The following is a 21,869-nucleotide window of genomic DNA, read 5'->3' on the forward strand; positions in this document are numbered from 1 at the left end:
TACATTATATTGTTAAATGAGTTATATATTTGCATTACCTTGAACAAGAGTAGAAATTATGTACAATATGTTCTAACAAAATTAATCTCAAATTTGTATCAATATACAAAATTTGTATACAATATACGAAAGTCCAATTCAATGTAAAACATTTAAAACCAATAGTTGCCTTTTAAAAGTAGATTCAGCAATCTTCCTTTTTGTTTTATCTATATCCCCCTTTTATTTTTAAAACAAGAACTCTTGAATCTAATCTTCCTTTGTTCAACTTTCCTCCTGGCTGTAATCAATAAAAACTGGCAAACACACCCTTGCCCCAAACAGTGACAAATATCTATAACCCATTGAATGACCAAAAACCACCCACCCCATCTCTTGGAAATGTGGACTTTGTATTCTTTTTTTTTTAAATATTTATTTATTTATTATGTATACAATATTCTGTCTGTGTGCATGTCTGCAGGCCAGAAGAGGGCACCAGACCCCATTACAGATGGTTGTGAGTCACCATGTGGTTGCTGGGAATTGAACTCAGGACCTTTGGAAGAACAGGCAATGCTCTTAACCTCTGAGCCATTTCTCCAGCCCTGGACTTTGTATTCTTAAATTTACCTCCTGCTGTTGGGGTAGGGGGTGAGGATATCTTTAGGGGATCCTGAGAAGAAAATTTTAGGTTATTGTCAAGTACTGGGAGAGGTAGCTATATTATTTGTTGTCTAGTCTCTGTGTAATGGGAAGGTATAGGGCTTGTCTCACATCCTGGGTAGGGTAGTCTGTTAGGGTGGATCCTCTCAGCTAGCCACCACGAAATTGTTCTGAGCAGTTTGTAGTCCAAAGCCAACCTTTAGGTGGTGTTTTCCAGCTTAGTGGTGCTACATAATCCTGGAGGAATCGTCACTGTGGGGCCCCATCCTTCTTATGGCGACTTCAAAGGTCACAGGCATGCTCACGGTCCACTGAAGAGAACTGATAGAGACTCAAACCCGAAATCATGTACAGGAAGGTAGATGAAACCTTTTTCTAGACTTAGCTAGTACTCTATATGATCATTGATATCAAGACAAAAATTTGATATATATTATATTTAATATATATACATTTTGTAAACCTTATGCCTTAGGAAAAATTGTTAAAGAGTCAATAAAACAAAAGGATTATGAGATTAGTAGCAATAAAGTAACCCTTAAATACTTGTTCTTCTTCTGTCCCATCATATCAGGCGACTTTTCTGACATGAGACACAGATTTTGAATTTCACTTTAATAACCATGCTTGGGTTTAGAGAAGGAGAGAGCCACACTCCAACTCCAAAGCCAACTGTAATATTTAACTTGACTGGGACTACAATAAGACCATTTCCATTAAATGAGAATAATAGAAACAAAAGTTTGCGAAGATTTATGAAATTTTATCCTGTTGGAAATATGATATACCCAAAGGCCAATTTACTCTTTTTCTTGAGACTTTTTTTTTTTTTTTTCTGGATGATTTGTCCTTTTATTTCAGATGCCTCATTTGTCCAGTACTCTTCAGATTCCTTAGCTAGATTTCTTTTGGCAAGTTATATTTGATCAAATGAAAAGCATTTGTTAGTTTTATAGGTTAGTTTAGATTAAATGGCGATGTTGTTTGAAGAACTATCATCTCTTCCAATTAAGCGCTGTTTCTTATTCAGATCCAATCTTTATCAATTTAGATGGTATCCACAACTTTTCTTTTCCTGTGGAAACAAAAGCAAAACCTCTTTTCCTGAATGTAACTCATGTCCTGGTTTCCATTCTGAAGTCAGTACATCTTTAAAGTATATGGCTGATTTAATTTTGTAGTTTTTTTTTTTTTTACTATCTCTACGCAGCTGTTGTTCCTTTCTCATTAGCATTTAGAAAATTCAAAGTTAATAAAGCATTATGCAGTTTATTTCTGGGGGTATTTATCATCCCTTTCTGTTTATTTAACATGCCCTTTAGAGTTCAGTTTGATCTTTCAATAACTGCCTGACCTGTATGATTGTGTAGCATACCTGAAACAATCTTTATATTATAAGCAAAAAACTGTTTAATTTTCTTAGAGACATATGCTGGAACATTGTCTGTTTTTATTTGTACGTGTATAGCCATGATGACCATAACTCCTAGCAAATGTGTGATTACCAAATCAGCTTTTTTCAAACTCACAGCTGTTGCCCATTGGAAACCTGAATAGGTATCAATGGTGTGGTGTACTTCTTTTAGTTTTCCAGATTCTACAAAATGGAACACATTCATCTGCCAAATTTCTTTCCTTTTATTACCCTTTGGGTCACTTTCTGCAGATAGTGGTGTTTGTTTGTATAAAGAACAAGTAGGACATTTCCTTATAATTTCCTTGTCTTGTTGCCACATGATGGAAGAGTTTTGTTTTTTTTTTTAACCTTTTGTTATTGACATGATATCTTATATGGAATTCTGAGGCCTTCAGCACATTTCCAATCAATAATTGATTGGAAATAATTGAGATTCAGTATTGATTGTACCTTGAATCCATTCCTCCAGACCTGCTTACCTTGCCTTTAATGGCCTAATTATCCCTTTTCATAGAGAATTTGCATTTTCAAAAGCCAGAGATTCACTGGACTGTGTTGGTACTGGCCTTTAAACCCAGCACTTGTGAGACAGAGGCAGGTGGATCTCTGTGAGGTCAAGGCCAGCCTGGTCTATAGAATGACTTCCAGGATAGTCTTCAAAGGTACAGAGAAACCCTGTCTCAAAAACTAACAAACAGAAAGCCCAGAGATTCAATATATCTACCTAGCTTCTGAATTTGGTATCATTCTATTTACTGCAAAGTCAGTCTTGGTAAGAAATTAATGAAGGTTTCTTTTGGACCCTGTATGACTTTAGTAAATGACTCAATCTTTTTTCCTGCTTCTTTAATTATGTCCCAAGCCTTCAAAACTGTTGCATGGCGTAAAGCCAGGATGTGACTCATATAGAGATTACCTTTCTACAGTAGCATAATTTCCTTCTCCAAGAATTTGATCTTGGGCGATTTCCAAACCTTTAGCTTTACTCTGCTGTTTAATAGTCTTAGCCTCTTCTCTGAAACAACTGCTCCATTGTAATTGTGGACCAGGCTCAAAATCAGCTTTAACCAACTCTGTCCAGTCATTAGGGATAATTCTATTACGAACTTACCACAAGTTTAACATTTGCTTCACAAAAGGTGAATTCATGCCATTTGAGAATATTGCTTTCTTGAATCTTCTTAAATCTGACATTGGGGGGCTGGAGAGATGGCTCAGTGGTTAAGAGCACTGACTGCTCTTCCAGAGGACCCGGGTTCAATTCCCAGCACCCACATGGCAGCTCACAACTGTTTGAAAATGCAGTTCCATGAGATCTGACACCTTCACACCAATGTACATAAAGTTAAATAAATCATTAAAAAAATTAAAAAAAAATCTGACATTGGCACAGGATTCCATTCAGTTCTTACAGAGCCTCTATCACTTGTCAGTTCTGTAGGTTACTGGATATATTAAGGTTGGTTGTTTGAAAACTTAGGATGTGCCTTTATTCTTATAATGTAATGCTGAAATTGGTTCTTTATTAAATTCCTCTCTCTGGATTTGAATGTGTCTGTGAGATTTGTTTTATTGAGTTTTTTTAAGGCCTGCATCTCAGCACTTAGATTAACCAACTTTTTCAATGATAAGACAAAAATGACAAAGCTGATAATGTTTGCAATTGACATCCCTTCTAAATTAGAAAGCCTGTTGTTGAATCATTCCATTTTCAAACTGTCTAATATATGATACAGAGACCCAAATACCTTTATTGTAATGGTGTTTCCTATTTTTTGAATTTTTTTTTTTTTATTTTTTGAGACAGGGTTTCTCTGTGGCTTTGGAGCCTGTCCTGGAACTAGCTCTGTAGACCAGGCTGGTCTTGAACTCACAGAGATCCGCCTGCCTCTGCCTCCCGAGTGTGTTTCCTATTTTTTAATGTGGGGAAAAACTTTTAACTATTTTCTCCCTTTAAGAATTCCCGATTGTCTATCCAAGTCTACCAACGATGATGATGAAGATGAGCGTCTTATTGCTGCTGCATAGAAATAAAAGCCTGTCTGGATCTTAAGGCAGCCACCTAGTTTGGCAACAGTCCGAGAAGGGGGTTCAGAGAGAACCCATCAGGAGATAAAAAAGAAAAACTTAGCCGGTAGGCCAGTGACTCCAGCCTCATGTAGCTTCAGCCTATGAATTCGTACCTCAAAAGTTGAATGTCAAATGTAGCATGAATAATAAAAACCCAAAGACAGATACTGGAGCTCAAGCTGAATATCAGAAAAGCAAAGCAGCCAAGCCACTGGAGAGCTCTTACCTCTGAAATCTTCAGACTGAAAGAAAGCGAGTTCCGGTCTCATCCCGCTTCATATTCCTCTGTAGTGCTGGGATTAAAGGCGTGCACCACCATCACCAGGCCTCTATGGCTAACTAATGTGGCTGCGGGGATTAAAGGTGTTGGCCCCCACTGCCTAGTCTGTATGACTGATTAGTGTGGCTGTTTTGCATTCTGATCTTCAGGCAAGCTTTATTTATTAAAATAGAGATATCACTGCATCTGTCAGTGTGGGACAAGAAAAGCTTGCTAGAGTCAAAGTCTGGGTCTGTGTCATTCTTTAGCCTTTAGCCAGTCCTTGTGTAAGAAGGTAGTTGGTTGAGGTAGTATGCTTGCTTGACTGAATCAAGGCTTTTTGGCACTTTGCTGTCAGCCTGATCTCATATACTCCATTTGTCTTTTAGTAATTAAAAGCTCATCAGTGGTCCCTCTGTTTTCTGCATGTCTTCTTTTATCTCTGATCATTTTATTGGGAATTTGGGAAACACCTGGGCTAACTTGTCATCATTATTTTTTTCTTGTTTTTCTATCTTCCTTTTCATTGCTATAATAAAACACACTAGACCTAGTAATCTGTGAGCAGTATAAATTTATTGCTCCCTGTCCTGGGGCTGATTCCAAGATCAAAGGCATTAGTAGATTTGGTGTCTAGTGAGGGCTGTACCTTGGAGTAATCTTACATCGTGAAAGGGACAACAAGGACGCTTACTGGAGCCTTTTTATAGTGGAGGGCGAATCTACTATCAGGATCACTTTTCATGGTGGAATCCCTTCCCAAGGGTCCCATCTCCAAAAAACTATTTTTAGGTTCCTCTATTTTAACTTACGTGTATTATTAGTGTTATCCTGCATGTATATCTGTGTACCACGTCTGTGCCTGGTACTTTCTGAGGTTGGAAGAGAGCATTGACTGCCCTGGAACTGGAGTTACAGATTTTGGTGAGCTGTCACGTGAGTGCTGGGAAGTGACCCAGATCCTCTGAAAGAATAAGTGCTCTCAGCTGTTGCATCATCTTTCTAGACCAAAATTCCAAACTTGATCATTTCACCTTGAGTATTATTAGGATCTAACAAATTGGGGGGCGTACCAAAATTTACTTGTAGTTGTTTTTTCTTTTACTCTAGCCCCATATTGGAATTCCAAACTTTAGTTAGTACTCTTTTACTCTTTACTCTTTTGCTTTTGGGGGGCCCCACCCAGCTCCCAAATAAATCACACATGGAGGCTTATTCTTATAAATGTACAGCCTTAGCTTGGCTTTTTCTAGCCAGCATTTCTTAAATTATCCTGTCTACTTTGCCTCTGGGCTTTTATCTTTCCCCATTTCTGTATACCTTTCTCCATAGCTTGCTGTGTGACTGGGTGGCTGGCCCCTAGCATCCTGCTCCCCTGTTCTCGCTCTCCTAGATTTATTCTTATGTTTATACTCTCTGCCTGCCAGCCCTGCCTATCACCTCCTGCATTGCTATTGGCCATTCATCTCTTTATTAGACCATCAGATTCTGCTTTAGACAAAGAATCGTAGCTTCACAGAGTTAAACAAATACAGCATAAATTAAAAACAACACATCTTTTATTGTTAAATAAATATTCCAGAGCATAAACAAATTTAACACACCTTAAAATAATATTCTACAACATTTACTTAGATCATATCAATTGTGTTTTCCCATTTTACTTAGCTCTCAATCTGTTTTCATTAAATTCTGTTAACCTATTAATTTTATATATATAGCTAAAGGTGATTTTAGGTACTTTCCTTTTTTATATGGCTTCCTCTCCCACCTTGTGATCATATACCAACTGGAATTTGGGGATAGCACATTTTATTGACATCTTTGGTTGATTCTTTGTTTTAGCTTTGGTAATGTTGGTTTTAATGACTTAATGCATTTTGCCAAACTTTTCTGGGAAAATAAACAAGAATTATTATTTCAGGTGTTGCTATGCAGTTTATTAAAAATTTTAGAAGATTACATATGTCTACACAGAGTGGACTTACCAGTAAATATTATGTGTATTCTTAAAAGAGTCAGGTATAATCACCTGTTTTAGCTAAATTGACTTTCATTTACTAGCATGAACAAAGACCACAAAGCATGATGCCTTAATAATTTAGATAATAAAAATTATCCTACTCCTCAAGTCTTTGAAATTTTACTATTTTCTCCCTTTTAAGTCATTTGTTATTTCCTCTGGATATTTTGGAGCCTGAGAACAGTCAGATTGGTCTTGATTCATTTTTGTTCTCATCAAATAATCACATGTCTTTTCCTATTTCACAGCAACATGGGTGTGGAGTGGAAATGACTGTTGTTAATGTTGGCAGTGTAGTTTGGTGGAAAAGGATAGGTATTGGCATGAGATAATTAATTTTATTTCTGTCACTCTTAGACTGGTGAGGTTTGAAAACCTCATTTAACATCTCCAACCTTGATTCAAGAATTTGTAAAGTGGTTGTATTATCTCTGGGAGGTTGTGAATTTGTAGGTGAGCAACAGGCCCTTGGCAATGCCAGTATTCTTAGTTCTTGCTCAGCCTTTCTCCTTTGTTTAGTAATTCACTATCATAATAGGGCCATTCAGTAAGAAGTGTTGTTTTTTAGCCTTTAGTTGTAATCAGAGATAGTTCCTTTTTCTGCATTATTCTTTATTCCTTCTTTTAAAATGGAATCAGAGTTAGTTGTCTTTGAAGATCCTTTTATTTTATTCCAGATTTTACAAATGGTAAGATATTAATAAAATAACAATAGAAGTGTTCAACATTTATTGAACATTATATGGCAGCCAGGCAATTATTTGCAATGCCTTCTTATATTTGTTTTAATTTTCCCATATTCTCACACCTTAGGAAATGGAGCCATAGGAGGATCCAGTTGGGAAGCATGAAAATCATACTGCCCATAGAATTTGCCTGCAGAGTTGTAAAGGTTGATCACTTCCCATCCGAAAATAGCATTTCAGATTCTGGATTTTTCAGGTTAGAGATCTCAACTAATGAAGCCTTTCAGTATTTGAAAGTCTGGAGAATGTTGGCTTCAAACCTGAATTCCCCTAATCTTACCCAGTTTGCACAAGGCTGCTCACCCTCCTCAGTCACTGTCTGCTCTTCTGCTGTTTGCTCTCTCTGCCTGTCATCCTGGCCTCTCCACGATTGTCTGCTTATTTGGAGGCCTTTTCTTATTTCCTTTGCACTGTAAGCCCATTCTATTGCTTATAGATCTAGATATTGATGAAACATTACATGACCTTTTGAGAAAAGGTAATTATTATGAAGTTAAGATAGGATCAGGCTTAAAGCATTGTTCTGTTAAATATGCTAATTCTAATCCATAACATTGAGTTTTTCCTAATCTAGGGAATAGGATTTTTTTCTTTCCTTTAGATTCTCTCCAGTCTGAACCACCATTGGTTTTTAATGTGTTTGAGTGTTTACTCACATGTATGTATGTGTGTGTACCACATGTGTGCCTATGCCTACACAGGCCAGAAGAGAGTGTCATTTAGCTTAAATTGCATACTTTTTTAAGCTGTCATGTGGATTTTGGGAATTGAATCCAGGTCCTCTGCAAGAGCAGCCAGTGCTCTTAACTACTAACCATCTCTCCAGGCTCACCTGTAATCCTAACAGAAGTCTAACTTTTTCTCAGTAATTGGGGCTTTCTTGTCACTGGAGTTTCGTCACTAAACTTTCCTTGTTTCCACCCAGGTCTTTTAATTTATTGTCTTTGTTTTGCTGTTGTAAGTCTCCTTTAGGTCCTGCTGCATTGACTGCATTGCTGGACATACTTGCACCAAGATTCTCTCAACTTTGCCTGAAGTACCTGTTGATGATTATTTGAAACATTGATCTCTTCATATAAGTTTGTTTTGCCTGTTTTCTCACACTGTGTTGATGGTGCTTGGCTCAGGGCCTAGACGTCACTGACTTGTGCACTCCAGGCAGGGCTGGCTCAGTCTGGGCTCAGGGAACATCTCATTGAGTGTGCTGTGGTTTCTCTTATCTCACTCTTCACTCTGGACTCTGCCATAACTTTTGTTAGACTCCTTAGTGTTAGAGTTTACCACTAGAACCATGTCACTGCTCTAGAGGTGGTGGGGCCTGAGAGAATTGAGCCAATAAATGAGGCAGACAAAAATCTCATGCAATAGTCAGCTTTATTCAGAACCTCAGATGATTTATACTCTGAGTGTTAGGAAAGGTCACAGAGTAAAGTTCTCATGAGTTTAAGCTATATACAATCACAGGACAAGCTGTACATGGCAAAAACATATTTTTCCATAGAGGCATATAAAGAAAAATTTAAACATTTAATTGATTAGCAATAGTGAGCAATAATGAGGTAAACTAAGGTAAACTCACTTCTATATGCTAAACCTTGGAAGAGCATGAAAATACATTCCTAGAACAGTTCTATGTTTTGAAGAAACTGAGGTCACAAGACTTGTCTTGTTTTCTGGGAGTGTTCTCACAAGCCCTCAGAATTCTCATGCAACTCAATTCCTGGACTGTGTTCTGACAGATCTGTTTCTCCATTTTCATCTTCTCCCTTGCTGAGCTCTCTCCTTTTTGTGGCTAGCTCAGCTCTATGACAAGTGACTCTTACGTTAATGTTTCTGGTATGTCCTTTTTGGAAGCTGTGATTCAAGTGTTCCTGGATAGTTCATACTTAACAGATTAGATGGAACATATTTCATAAGCCCTTTGAATCCCTAATCCCATTCTTGTCCCTGTCAGTATTGCTTCTACTACCTGGGACTTATCCACAGTAATAGAACTAGTTGAGAGTTTATTTAGTGCTGAATATTACCCAGAGTATTGTCAAGAATTGAACTCTGAGTGGAACTTAGTGTTAGAACACTTAGCTTAGGTGTAGGTTCTTCTTACTGAGCTATATAGTGGATTTATACATTTTCTTCCAAGGCACTCTCAAAGCAACAGACTTCTGTGGGCACTAGGCCCTTGCTTGACTTGAGATTTAGCATTTGAATCTCTGTCCCTACTCCCTAATGAGACTGCTATCTGTGATGTGAGACTAGTCTTCATAATAGGCTAACTGAGGCATTCGCTGAATGGCTAGACAGATGGTTGGATATGTGGTTAATTTTCTAAGTAACTGGTATAAGAGGTTCTTCTGTCTATGTGTTGCTTTCATTGGTTGAATAAAGGTACTGCCTTGGCCCTTTGATAGGGCAGCCCTCAGGTAGGCAGGGAAGACAGAACAGAATTCCTGGAGGAAGAAGAGCAGAGTCAGACAGACGCCATGCTTCTCCTGCCCAAGACAGACATTGGTTAGACTCATGCCAGTAAGCCACGACCTCAAGGTAACACATAGATTAATAGAAATGGGTTAATCAAGATGTGAGAGTTAGCCAATAATAGGCTAGAGCTAATGGGCCAGGCAATAATTTAATTAATACGATCTCTATGTGATTATTTCAAGCATAAGCTGACAACAAGTAGCCTTCCAGCCTGGGTGTAAGCCAGGGCGGTGGGATGCAGCCTGCTGTTCCATGTACAACAAGTAACTGGGGAGTCAACACCCATAATTTGTTAGTCAAGAAAATTGCATCACATATTTCTTATATATTCTACTTTTGTTTCCTTTTACTTACAAAGTTATAAGTTTGTTGTTGAGATTTGGCTTTGGTGTAGATTTTCATTAGGTGGTTAGTATAACAATGATTGTAATTGGTAGCCAATCAGTGTAATATGAATATATTCGAAGAAAGTTTTTTGTTGTTGTTGGTTGATTGGTGTTTTGAGACAGAGACTCTCTGTGTAGTTCTTGCTGTCCTGGAACTTGTCACGTAGACCAAGCTAACTCCAACTCACTTTCAACTTTTCTGCCTGAGCTTTTCAACTGAGATCTGCTTGCCTCTGCCTCCCAAGGGCTGGGGTTAAAGGTGTGTGGCCATCACTGCCCAATTCAAGTTACAATTTCTTAAATATATTTATATACACACACACCAAATAGCTTTTATATATAATTGGTAAATATATATGTGTGTGTATATATATACACGCATATATATTTTGAAATACAGAAGTGAAATCCCCCATTAATAACTTTTTTTTCTTTTTGTTTTGCCTGTAATCTGAGCTCTTCAGAGGCTGAAGCAGGCAGAAATTGAGTTCAAGGCTTTCCTGACCAGCTTGGGCTACATAGTAAGATTTTTGTCTTTTACTTAGATGCAGTTTTTCTCATCATTATGGTCATCTGGAATTTAGTACTTCACTAAGGACATGCATCTTCTGAGTACTGACATGCCTAGTCCATTTTGTGTTTTACCTAAAACAAAACTGAGCATTTTTAGAGTGAAAAGTTCTTAGTTTTGGAGACTGAGTAGATTCTCTGTGTAGCCCAGGCTGTCCTGGAACTTTCTGTGTAGCTCAGGCTGGCCTTAAACTCACAGAGATCTGCCTGCCTCTGCTCCCGGGTGCAGGGATTAAAGGCGTGGGTCACCACTGCTTGAAGCCAGCTCATTTTTTGGTCTTTGGCGAGTGCCTTCTAGCTGTGCCATAACAAAGCAAATTACATCTTGTCACACAAGTGTGTGAGAGAGATCACATGACAAGAGAAAGCAAGAAGGGACCATGCTCACTCTTTTACAGCATCTACTCTTGGAAGAGCTCATTTTTACTAATGTGAGCTCTAACTCGTGTGTGAGACCAGCATTAATCCTCAGGTAATTCCACTAATTGGCACCTGAACTCCTTCCTAATGGTCTTACCACCTTTCAGTGTGACACACTGAGAAACCAAGCTTCCAGCACATGAACCTCTTGGGGACAAATCATAGGAGTATAAAGTGATATAAAATAGAAAATTCATTCATTCATGTAGTAGTATTACCTTCAGCTGCATGGGAAAGGTCTTTGAGCTTTAGGGAGCTATATATCTTTAATACTATATGCTTATAGTATCTATAATGCTTTATAATCTATATGGCTATAATCTATAATACTAGATGCCTATGTTCTCAAAATTCTGATTATAATTTGAAAGCTCAGTTTTTATTTTGGCCACAATTATTGCATAAGTAACAGGGCTCCCTTTGTTCGTGTTCAAGAAAATGTTCAGTAGACAAATGAATAAATAAATGCTCAGTTTGTCATTTACTCTTTTCAGTAGATAGGGTGTTTGTGGAAGCATGGTGAGCTCGGGTTGCCACTGCAGCTGTATATAAATACTCCCCCCTTAGGATTCTCATATACTCTGACCATCATTAGAAGTGTTTTATGCTTATTTGATAATCTATAATGTGAAATATTAAAAAGTTACAAACTTAAAGGGTCAGCATTTTGTAAAATATTTTTTTGCTGCTGTTAGCAAAGGTCAGTATTTAATTAAATTATTGCCAGGTCTGGTGGCATATGCTTGAAATCTTGTTGATTTTGGAAAGTGGGAGGATCCTGAGTCCAAGGAACTAGCAAGACTCAGTCTCAAAAATAATTTTTTAAAATGCTGGTTTAAGTCTCTCGTGAAGATAATCTGGCTTAAAAAAAAATTCCATAGCCTTCTAGTGTAGTTGAAATTTCTCTGCTGAGTCTTGATAGACTTGACAGTTTGATCACTGTTGCTTTTGCAAATTGGTGCAAATGTTGAAGACAGCAGAAGATGATCTAGTGCAGTGGTTCTCAACCTGTGGGTCACAACCCCTCTGGGATTTTGATGGTTCTTTCACGGGGGTGGCTGAATACCATCTGCATATCAGATATTTACATTATGATTCAATACCATAGCAAAATTAAAGTTATGAACTAGCAATGAAAATAACTATGGTTGGGGGGTCACCAAAACATGAGGCACAGCATTAAAGGACTGTAACATTAGGAAGGTTGAGAGCACTGTTCTAGGAATTTGTAGCAAGTAGAAAAGTTGAAGGCTGAAAAATCAGCTATGCCTTGCTCAGTGAGTGGCTAACCATCAGAGACAAGAGCTTTTTAAAGGCCCTTGTTGCTTTGTGTTATTCTTTAATAACAAATATTCTTTAATAATGATGGGGAAAAACCCAAAAACCTACAAACTGATTCCACTAATTTTCCTGGGCCTTTTGAGTTTCATTTTTGAGAATGCTTACATACACCAAGTCATTAATAGGGGAAAGACCCACACTGAGGGCCCAGAGTTTTAGAGAGGATAGTCCGGTGCTGTTGACAGGTTTAACATGATAGTGTGTGGCGGGTGACTCCTGTTGCTTGTCTTCTAAAGTTCATATCCATTTACTACTCAGATGCTAGCAGTGTCTACAAGTGGCTTCATCAGATAGTGGCAAATGTGAACCTGCCCTTTAGTTTTGGCTCCAGCACTTATTTGTTACAACTTTTATTTGCTATTTTTAAAAATATGCATATCCATTTTGTCATTGTTGTTTTACAGATTGTGAGAGTATAAGACCTTCAGACAATGAACAACCTGATGGCTCCTGAATTAACCGGGAAAGCAAACCCCCCACGTGCCAGTTGAAGAGTGCGTCTGTATATGGGAGAGCTTTCTCTACACATACACCTTCATAAGAGGGCAGGCTCATTCTGCACATTGAGAGTTTTGCAACTGATGAACATTAATCTTAAGCATCAAATGGAACAACTTCATCCTGCTGGGGTCTGGAGTCCCTGGAGGACAGTCCATCACTAATGGCAAATTTTCCTTACGGTGTTCATGGGCAAAGCAAGTTTGCAGAAGAAAAAAAATCACACAGATTAAGCCTCAAGAATACCCCTCCAGTTTATAAAGAAGGAACAGATTTTAAAACTCTGGATTGAAATTCAGTAGCTTTTACTGTGCTCGTGGCTCCAGTGAGGGGACGGATCTGAAAAGGAACAGTTTTCTTTGTGTCTTTAGCTAACTATTTGAAAATTTTTATTTATTATCTTTTTCTTTTCTGCATAATTAAGGTATTTTAAAATACTAATTGGAACTGTCAATTACAAAATAAGTATCAAGGAAAAACCTTTCTTGGTTGAGAGGTGTGTGAACAGGCTTGAATGTGAACAAGAAGGTGTCTTTTCAGCAAAGCGCAGAGCTGTTCTCAAGAGATGGTACAGCTTGGGGGACTCTGCTGCACACCTGGGTGGATGGTTTAAAGACTTGCCTATGAGAGGAAGATGATTTAATGGACTTAATTCCAAGATCCTTTTTTTTTTCACAAGATAGAAGAATACGTGATCTTTAGGAACAAAAACGCAGAGAAACGAGTTAAAGGAAAAACAAACTCCTGCAGTCTCTTTGTCAGCAAGAAGTATGAGTAAGGAAAGCACTTGGTCCAGATTGAAGCTCTAGCCTCTTCCTCTGCTGAGGGAAGGGACTTTGCTCTAGTCCCTATGGCACTGAGGGATGCTCCAGTCAATGGGAGAGTCATTCCAGGGAGCCCCATGTTCCTAGGGACACAGGGCCAGTCTTTGAGACAGGAAACTTCTGGTTGTGAACATTGGGCAAAGTGTTTCTCTTCCTAAAATTTGGGCTGCTGTCTGCACACGAGCTCCGGCCTGAATTTTTTGCACATTAGTGTGCCTTTTCCCTCATGCAACCAACCTTTTTCAGCTAGACAACAGAAATTTGCCTAGTTTAGAAAGCGTGCCGGAGGGTGAGTTCAGAAGGAAGATGATCTTGTATGGTCATTGTCTGAATTTGAACTTTTGAATAGAAAATTTCAGCTAGAGGGATTCTTACCGCCTTAAGTTACTTGAAATCTGTGTGTTCACAACCTTTTATCTCTGGAATCACATTACACAAAACTGGAATTTCAGGCTGAGAATAATCAAACAGAGTAAAGACAAAGAGAACTTAATTTCTGTCACCACACACTAACAGCTCTTTCTTCAGAGGATTGGCGTGTTTTTCCCAAGAACTTTGAAATGAAAATGGACCCCATGTGTTTTTAGGTATACCTTTCTTAGCAGACTGATGTTATCTTTTAGAGAGGAATTTTTTTCACTATGCATTCAGTGGATCGTTATAAGATACTGACCTTAATTAGACTCTAGAGCAGTTGTAGCTAAAGGAGAAACCAAACCAAACCAAGTCCAGCCACAAAAATAAGCCAATGAAAGAACTTGGCTTGAAATTCTTAATACTTTTTAAGTGAAATAATTTATTGAAAAAAGTATGTATGCAGCAGTGGAACATGGGCCTGTGCTTTGCAGTGACTCCAACATCCTCTGCCTGTCCTGGAAAGGGCGTGTCCCCAAGAGTGAGAAGGAGAAGCCTGTGTGCAGAAGGCGCTACTATGAAGAAGGATGGTTGGCCACAGGCAATGGGCGTGGTGTGGTAGGGGTGACTTTCACCTCTAGTCACTGTCGCAGAGACCGCAGTACTCCACAGAGGATCAACTTCAACCTGCGAGGCCACAACAGTGAGGTAAGATGTGGCTTTGTTTCGTTTTTTCTGTGGTCACTTCTAGTGATCTTTTTGAGTCTCCTCCCTGGCCCCAAACTTTATTTCAGCTTCTTAGACTTGGTGAATTCTCTCTCCTATATGCCACCAAGAAAGATAGCTGCTAAGGTGGGCATTGTTCACAGAGTCCTGACCTTCCACAAGGAAGTCACTTGTTCCCTCCTTTTGTCCTTTCCTCCCCATGCCTCTGGAGAGTTGCTGTTTCTGCTTCTGTGAGAGGTACAGTTGTTTGGGTTTCTGATTAGGGTGGAAGAATCAGACTAGATGATCATAACTAGCCTTTCAGGTTCCTAGTTTCCATGACAGAGAAGGGTGTATTCTATCTTGAGGCTCATTGTGAAAGGAACCACAGTGGTGCTGCTTCTACCTCAGTAACCAATTACACTAGCTAACATCCGCTTTGACAAGACTCATTTTTTTTTCTTTTTTCTTTTTTTTTTTTTTATTGAGACTAGGAAAAGACTCATTTTTTCACATTGTATAGACTCTATTGTACTGATGTTTATGTGTTCTATATAGTCTGGCCCTCTAAAACCCAAAGGTTTATTCTACTGTTTGTTGAGGAATGCTTAAATGCTAACAACTGTATTTAAAAGAAGACCATGCATGATTGATAGTTTCTTGCTGTTTATTTGTACAACACCATGATAATATGCTTTATTGTTCATTAGCCTATTTGAGTGTTACAAGAAATCTGTGAAAATCTCAGGTATCTTAAAATAGTACTTTGGGGCTATGCATCTTAATCTATCCAGATTGCTCTAACTAAATACCACAGATTTGGTAGTTTATGAACAGTGGAGACTTACTTCCCATATTTCTGGCGGTCGGCCTGAAATCTGGGTTGCCAACTTGCAGCGTTTGGTGGGAATAATAAGGGTATGTTCTTCTGACTTGTACACTGCAGGTTCTTTCTTGTTGGAAAAAAGTCAAGAATCCTCTGGAATCTCCAATAAGAGTACCAGTCCCTTTCATGAGGGCTCTGCTCCCATGACTTAATAGCTGTATAAAGGCCTTCCCTTTAGGTTATATTTCAACTTAGGGATTTAGAGAGGAGCTCAGCATTCATACTGTAGCAATATAACTTAGAGTTTCACATGTAAACTCCCACCATATTAGCTATGGGGTATTCCAGCACCTGTTACAGGGACCTGCTGCTGTTCCTTCTCTGCCTTTACGTTCATCTCAGACCATTCTGGGTGTTGTAATAAAATATCTTATACTAGGTAGCTTATTGTAGCACAAATAATAAAAACCCAGAGACAGATACTGGGGTTCAAACTGAAGATCAGAAAAGCAAAGCAGTTAAGCTGCTAGAGAGCCCTTACCTCTATGAAATCTTCAGACTGAAAAGAGAGCAAGTTCCTGTCTCATCTTGGTGTAGTATCCATCAGGACTTTTAGGAGGTCCTTCTGTGTTAGTAAGGCGTGTCCCCACTGAAGGGTAACCCGTGTTTCTCATTATATACTTCTTTTACTCAGTGTAGTAGATTCATCCCTTCATCCCTGTTGTGTACATTGTTAGTCTGTCCTTCCTTCCTTCCTTCCTTCCTTCCTTCCTTCCTTCCTTCCTTCCTTCCTTCCTTCCTTCCTTCCTAATTAAAATTGCACTGGAAGCAGACTCTCAACCTGGCTTTACAACTGAAAATTTCAATAGTGGAATATAAAATGGTATAACCACTCTGGAAAACTTATTTGGCAATTTCTATTCTTACATGCCAACACTATAACTCAGAAATTCTACTTTCTGTGTGCATAGCTCTACCAAAAGATATACACTATACATGAATGTTCACAGCAGTTATGATTCTAACAGCCAAAAACTGGAAGAAACCCAAATGCTCATCAACAGAATGGACAAATTCTGTATCTTATGTCAATGGGAAACCAATAGTTTTTACAAACAGCAGTTTGTAAAACCAACAGTCTAGTGCCAGACGATGGTAGCTCACACCTTTAATCCCAACACTCAGGAGGCAGAGGCAGGCGGATCTCTGTGAGTTCAAGGCCAGCCTGGTCCACAAGAGCTAGTTCCAGGACAGGCTCCAAAGCAACAGCGAAACCCTGTCTTGAAATCTAAGGGCTCCTACATTTCTGTCTCCTGTCTTCTCCCTCTGCTTCCAGATTGTATTGTCCAATTTGATGTATGAGATTTAAGATTGAGCTTCAGGAGTATCAGGTCATAGTCACTCCAGTATAATTGGTGTGGGATCCCCCTCTGTATGCTATGAATATGTTTTATTACCTTTGGTTAATAAAGAAGCTGCTTCAGCCTATAGCAGGACAGAATATAGCCAGGCTGGAAGAGGTATATAGAGAGTAGGTAGATTCAGAGAGATACCATGTAGCCACTGAAAAAGAAGGACCCGAAACCACAGCCTTGTGGCAATACACAGATTAATAAAAATGGCTCAATTTAAGATGTAAGAGTTTGTTAATAAAAAGCCCAAGCTAATAGGCCTAGCAGTGTTGTAGTTATTACAGTTTCTGTGTGATTATTAGGGTCTGAGTGGTCGGGAAATGAAAGAGCAGTCTCCTACATATAACTCCTTTCCCACCGGCCCCTCTACCTTCAGACCAGTCCCTGGTACCTCCATTTCAGTAGATGTGAAGAGTCAGCAGTCCAGGTTCTCTGATATCCATGAGGATTTCTGGTCCCAAATTCAATCGTTACAGCAAGATTTCCCTCTGTATCCGGCTTCCATATCATAAACACTGTTTTCTCCATCTTCCTTTACCACCACATCTAGTCAAGCCTCTTTACAGCTCTTTTCCCTAAACATTTTCACCTAGCTTTTCTGGAGATTGTACTTAACAGTACATACTTAGTTTCCCCAAGAGTTACTAAAATATTACAGAAATTATTTCTAAAGTACTTTTTCCCCTCTTAAAAACCACTGCATGGCATGCATCACAATTCTAGAAAAAAAAAACAACAGAAATGTCTGGATTATGAGGAGTTTTTAAATTCAGTTTTATGGCTCTGTCATGCTCTGTGGTGAAGACTCAGAGCCGGACTCCAGATCTACACCTTAGGGCACAAGCTTTCTTTTTTTCTTTCTTTCTTTCTTTCTTTCTTTCTTTCTTTCTTTCTTTCTTTCTTTCTTTCTTTCTTTTTTTTTAAATATTTAATTATTTATTATGGACACACTATTCTGTTTGCATATATGTCTGTAGGCCAGAAGAGGACACCAGACCTCATTACAGATGGTTGTGAGCCACCATGTGGTTGCTGGGAATCGAACTCAGGTCCTTTGGAAGAGCCCGCAATGCCCTTAACCACTGAGCCATCTCTCCAGCCCCACATAAGCTTTCTTAAATCCACAAGAGTTGAAAACACTTTTTAAAACTCATTAAGTTAACATACAAAGTAATGGGTTTTATTGTGGCATTGAAAACTTTGATTTATAAGCATTTTGCAGAATTTAACATTTAGTAATATATACACGAATTCTACTGAGAAAATTCATTCTGTGTTAAAGCCAGCAAAGCCCACAAAGCTTGTGTTTCTCACACAGATTCTCCATAGATAGTCTATTTGTGCTTAGTGAGGAGAGTGATGAAACAAGAACTCTGCCAGCCTAGATGACTTGGATATCACAATGGCTACCATTCAGGTGGCTATACTGTTGCTGTTGCCGATACAGTTTCATCTATACTCCATAAGTTCTTCATGTTCATTATTTTTTAGCCACTGAAAAACTCTCTACAACTTGGTATTAACTATGCTATAATGTCAAAGGAATTGCAGCTCAGAGAGGAGATCTTCCTTAAGACTACAGGGCTAGATGATGGCAGACTTGGGATTCGAATTTACTTCTGTATTCCTTCCACATGACACTGTTTCCAGAAGGTGAACTGAAGAGGCGCTGTGACGAGCAGACAGTGAATGGTTGTGAGGGGTTGTTCCCTGTGCCTGTGACAGTGAAGTGCTGGAGATTAGAAGAAGGCATGGCTGGTCAAGTGGGGCCAGACATAGTCATAAAAAGCAGTAGTAGAGTTGTTTGTGGGTGGAATAAAGCAGCATTTTTGTATACTCCAAACACCATTAAAATATCATTTTCAGAGAAAAAAAAGTTAAGAAAGCAAATGTGAATATAGAAATCAGTATTCTGTTCAGTGCTTTTATCTTCACTGTGACTCCATTCTGTATGTCGTTCACTTGTTCTAACTTTGTCCCTGGAGTGCTCCACCTGGGAATCATTTGTGCTACTACATCTTGATTAGAGTTACTCAGTGGTTTGTTTCCCATCTGATTTCCAGAACTCCCTTTTGTGATTATCATCTTGGGTATTCCCTTTGCTTCTTACTCCTTTCAGATCCTAGTGCCTTTTACTTTCCAGTATTTTTGTAAGAACCTGAAAATAGTAAAATTTAAGATTTTGTATTACTAAACTATTTTAATTCTCTGTGTGTGTGTGTGTGTGTGAGAGAGAGAGAGAGAGAGAGAGAGAGAGAGAGAGAGAGAGAGAGAGAAAGAGAGAGAAAGAGAGAGAGAGAGGGAGAGAGGGAGGGAGGGAGGGAGGAGTGTAGGGGAGGGGAGGAGGTGTCAATCTCTGAGAGCTGTCTTGGTTTTTGAGACGGGGTCTCATATACTAGGTTGGGCTGGCTGGCCAGCAAACCCAGGGATTATATGGAATCTGCTCGCCCGTCCCTCCCTCCGTCCCTCCCTCCCTCCCTAAGACCTGTTCTCAGATGCACTGTCATCCTGTGATAGGGGAATAGGAGCTGGAGACCTTGGCATCAAGAGTAACATAGTGAAAGAAGCCAGTCTCCAGAGGACTTGAAACCTTTTTCTACCTGTTGCTAATGCAACAGACAGAACATAATGTGAGGGGAAAAAGCTGACTCCTATATACAAAGATGGGAGAGGAAGGTCCTATGTAAATGACCTGTAAAGGGTATTGAGCCTTATGTCCTAGTGGATGTCTTTTCCCAGATCATTAGATCACTCCTATTCTTGGGAGTGATTTTATCTTTATTTATATACACTGTTTCTATTAATATCCATGTGTCCCTGGTACAGTTCTTTGTCCTGGAACATAGAACTTGGAGATATCAGTGAGTTTCCCCCAATACTCTGTAATAATCCTTAGGGTTTTCTTCATTTGCATTTTGCATTTCCTTGGCTGGCTGGAATGGTTTGGGATTCCCGTCTGTATGCTGTGAATACCATTGGTTAATAAAGAAACTGCCTTGTCCTGTTGATAGGGCAAATTTATGTAGGTGGGGTGGGGGGAACTAAACTGAATGCTGGGAGAAAGGAGGTGGAGTCAAGGAGAAGTCATGAAGCCGCAGGAGGCAGATTCACTGAAATTTTTCTGGTAGGCCATGACCTTGTGGTGATGCACAGATTAATGGAGATGAGTTAAATTAAGATGTAAGAGTTAGCCAGAAATATGCTTAAACTATTGACCAAACAGTATTGCAAATGATATAGTCTCTTTGTGATTATTTCGGGGCTGAGCAGCCAGGAACCAGCGAGCAGCCTTCTTACAACACTGGAAAGTATAGCTGAATGTCTTGGTGATTCCCGAATGGAAGAGTAGAATGTGAAGTGAGAGAAGCACTGGAGGTTTACAAAAACTGATGGGGAGTTGTAGGGGTAGGGGGCACTCCATTGAGAGAGACGAGGCTGCTGTTACTAGTTCCACCCTCAGTTTGGGGTTCCTAGGATACTGGGAGCCTATAGTGTGTTCCTTTCTTTCTTCCTCCTCCCTTCTAGATTTATCTGTCTGTCTGTTTGTCTATATGTATGTATGTATACAGTGTTCTGCCTGCATATGCCCGTGTAGGCCAGAAGAGAGCACCAGATGTCATTTTAGATGACTGAGCCAACATGTGGTTGTTGGATTTGAACTCAGGACTTCTGAAAGAGCAGATGGTGCTCTTAACCTCTGATCCATCTCTCCAGCCTGTGTTTTGCTTTCTTATTTGCAAGGTGCTCCTGAGTAGCTATTATAGGAAACTTGTGCAGCTGCTTCTCAAGACAACAGAACTTGACCTATGACCTTCAGTGTACATAGAATTGTTAGAAGACATTTCAACAAGCCCTTTATGTCTAATTGCAGAAATGTATCCTTAGAACACTTGGCAATGGGCATCATAGTTTAGGAGGTTGTTGTTTTGTTTTATTTTGTTTTTGGTCTAAAAATCAAAGCTGCCATGGGATGTGGTAAGAAGGGATTCTCTTTGTATCTACCCACACACTTGACTCTGAGCTTCCAAAACAAACAAGCCTGTATGTTTTGCCTAAGATTGCACTGCTGGGTGCTTTTATTATACCCTTCTGGCAACCTACATTTGGTTTCTCTTCATCATTGTTGCTGTTTTAGGGAATGCTCTGTGACATATGTTGGTTTTTCCACTTGGCCTAGTTAGATTTGATCTTCTAAAATGCAGAAGACACTGTCTGTGTCTTAGAGACCTTTCTTTATCCTAGAATACCTCCTGTTCAGGGCAATAGCATCTTTTTCCCCCTCTCTGTATAACCCACCCTGTATAACAGTGTTTAAATCTGCTAAGTTCTTTTTCTTTCTTTTTTTATACTTTTAGGCCCTCAGAAACAAGTGTTAAAGAAAATTACATTAGAAGCACTAATTATTAAAGACTGTAGACTTGTTGGTAGCAGAAATAAATGTTTAAAGACTTTGTAAGATGCTATGAGTTTATATTTAGGACTTTGAGAAATGATTTTATTCCTACAGAAAACAAAAGTGATTGAATGTGGTCAGTTAGGGAAGGACTTCACACGAGCAAGTGTACTTGTTTAGTTTTCATTTTAATTATTTTTGAAATACCGAATTGCTTATTTTTAAGATTGAAATCACTTATTGGAGTTAGGATCTTCAGTATAAATCAACATTTTTCTCTTTACCAAAGGAATTACTTAAGGGGAAAAAGAGTTCTTAAATTTTCTCTTTTATTTATTTTCTTTTTCTTCTCTTTTCTCTCTTCCCTCTTTCTTTCTTTCTTTCTTTCTTTCTTTCTTTCTTTCTTTCTTTCTTCTTTCTTTCTTTCTTTCTTTCTTTCTTTCTTTCTTTCTTTCTTTCTTTCTTTCTTTCTTTCTTTCTTTCTTTCTTTCTTTCTTTCTTT

General features: G+C 38.8%; 1 protein-coding gene across 4 annotated transcripts in view; it reads left to right on the forward strand.

The window, feature by feature from the left end:
- Positions 1-21,869, forward strand: part of Tulp4 (TUB like protein 4) — a 153,814-nt gene that overhangs the window by 25,557 nt on the left and 106,388 nt on the right. For 3 of the 4 annotated variants that reach the window (XM_050135776.1, XM_050135778.1, XM_050135779.1), the window contains one exon: positions 12,760-14,739. In XM_050135776.1, coding sequence (XP_049991733.1) covers positions 14,488-14,739 — 252 coding nt within the window. In that variant the 5' untranslated portion in view covers positions 12,760-14,487. Of the gene's footprint in view, positions 1-7,227; positions 7,357-12,759; positions 14,740-21,869 lie in introns of all 4 variants that reach the window. The other variant, XM_050135777.1, reaches the window with a different exon arrangement.

This window comes from Alexandromys fortis, unplaced genomic scaffold, assembly GCF_014885135.2.
Source record: "Alexandromys fortis isolate MF-2015 unplaced genomic scaffold, M_Fortis_MF-2015_v1.1 scaffold_23, whole genome shotgun sequence".
NCBI lineage: Eukaryota > Metazoa > Chordata > Mammalia > Rodentia > Cricetidae > Alexandromys > Alexandromys fortis.